This window comes from Egretta garzetta, unplaced genomic scaffold (assembly GCF_000687185.1).
Source record: "Egretta garzetta isolate BGI_Z169 unplaced genomic scaffold, ASM68718v1 scaffold677, whole genome shotgun sequence".
Taxonomy (NCBI): domain Eukaryota; kingdom Metazoa; phylum Chordata; class Aves; order Pelecaniformes; family Ardeidae; genus Egretta; species Egretta garzetta.
The window spans coordinates 21,559-22,763 of NW_009260355.1; the positions used below are offsets into that span (position 1 = coordinate 21,559).

The 1,205-nt window shown below is 59.8% G+C and overlaps 1 protein-coding gene across 1 annotated transcript in view; it reads right to left on the minus strand.

The window, feature by feature from the left end:
- ILVBL (ilvB acetolactate synthase like) overlaps positions 1–1,205 on the minus strand; it is a 12,034-nt gene that overhangs the window by 9,086 nt on the left and 1,743 nt on the right. Inside the window, exons 3-5 of the mRNA XM_009642956.2 lie at positions 1,140–1,188; positions 408–535; positions 180–318 (exon numbers count right to left, since the gene is read on the minus strand). Of these exons, the coding sequence (XP_009641251.1) occupies positions 180–318; positions 408–535; positions 1,140–1,188 (316 nt within the window). The remainder of the gene's footprint in view (positions 1–179; positions 319–407; positions 536–1,139; positions 1,189–1,205) is intronic.

The following is a 1,205-nucleotide window of genomic DNA, read 5'->3' on the forward strand; positions in this document are numbered from 1 at the left end:
ACCACCCCCACCCCCACCCCACATTTTGGGGCTTATACCCCCCAATTCCAACAGGAGCACCTCAAAACGCTCCCGCAAACCACACCGGGTGACCCATGGTGGGGGGAAGAACCCATGGTATGAGCACCCTGAGGGTGGGTTTTGGGGTGTCCCCCATTCCCCCTCCCCCATTTTTTTACCGGGGGTCCCCGATTGCGCGGTGGCGATGGCTTTGCGGAGGGTGGGGACGATGTCACGGACGGCGCGCACCGAGACGCAGGCTTTGCAGAGCGTCTTGAAGAGCGAGAGCTGGTCGATGTCCTGCAGCGCTCCCCGACCCTGTGGAGATGAGGAAAATGAGCCCTGAACCCCCAAAATGGGGGAAACTCCCCCCAAAAATGGTGTCACACCCCCACCCACCCACCCACCTTCTGCAGCGAGGCGGCCGCTCCCCCGATGAGCAGCAACGGTGACTCGGCCATCTGGGCGTTCTTGATGGCTGTCACCGTGTTGGTGACGCCGGGACCGGCGGTGACGGCGGCAACGCCGATGCGACCTGTGGGGAGGTAGGGGGAGGGGTGGAAGGGGATCCCCTCTGCACCCCCATTTTTTGGCTGGTGGGGTTCAGGGAACGCTTGGTTGCTCATCTCGTTGACACCCAAGTGGCTGAATTAGCTCTGGGGGTGAAAGATGGGGACAAATCCCACCATGGAGGGACCCTGGACACCCACAAAGTCTTGGAACCCTTCTTGGCTCAACCAAGACCCCACCAAGCTGGGACACCCCAAAATTCTTCAGCCATTGGCGCAGGAGAAGGTGCTGGCCATGGGGTCACCTTCTCCTGTCCTCACCAGAGCCGCCAAATTAGCTCCGAGGGGGGATAAATGGGGACAAACCCCACCATGGAGGGACCCCAGACACCCACAACGTCTTGGAACCCTTCTTGGCTCAACCAAGACCCCACCAAGCTGGGACACCCCAAAATTCTTCACACATTGGTGCAGGAGAAGGTGCTGGCCATGGGGTCACCTTCTCCTGTCCTCACCAGAGCTGCCAAATTAGCTCTGGGGGTGGGGATAAATAGTGACAAATCCCACCATGGAGGGACCCCAGACACCCACAAAGTCTTGGAACCCTTCTTGGCTCAACCAAAACCCCACCAAGCTGAGACACCCCAAAATTCTTCACGCATTGGCGCAGGAGAAGGTGCTGGCCATGGGATCCAC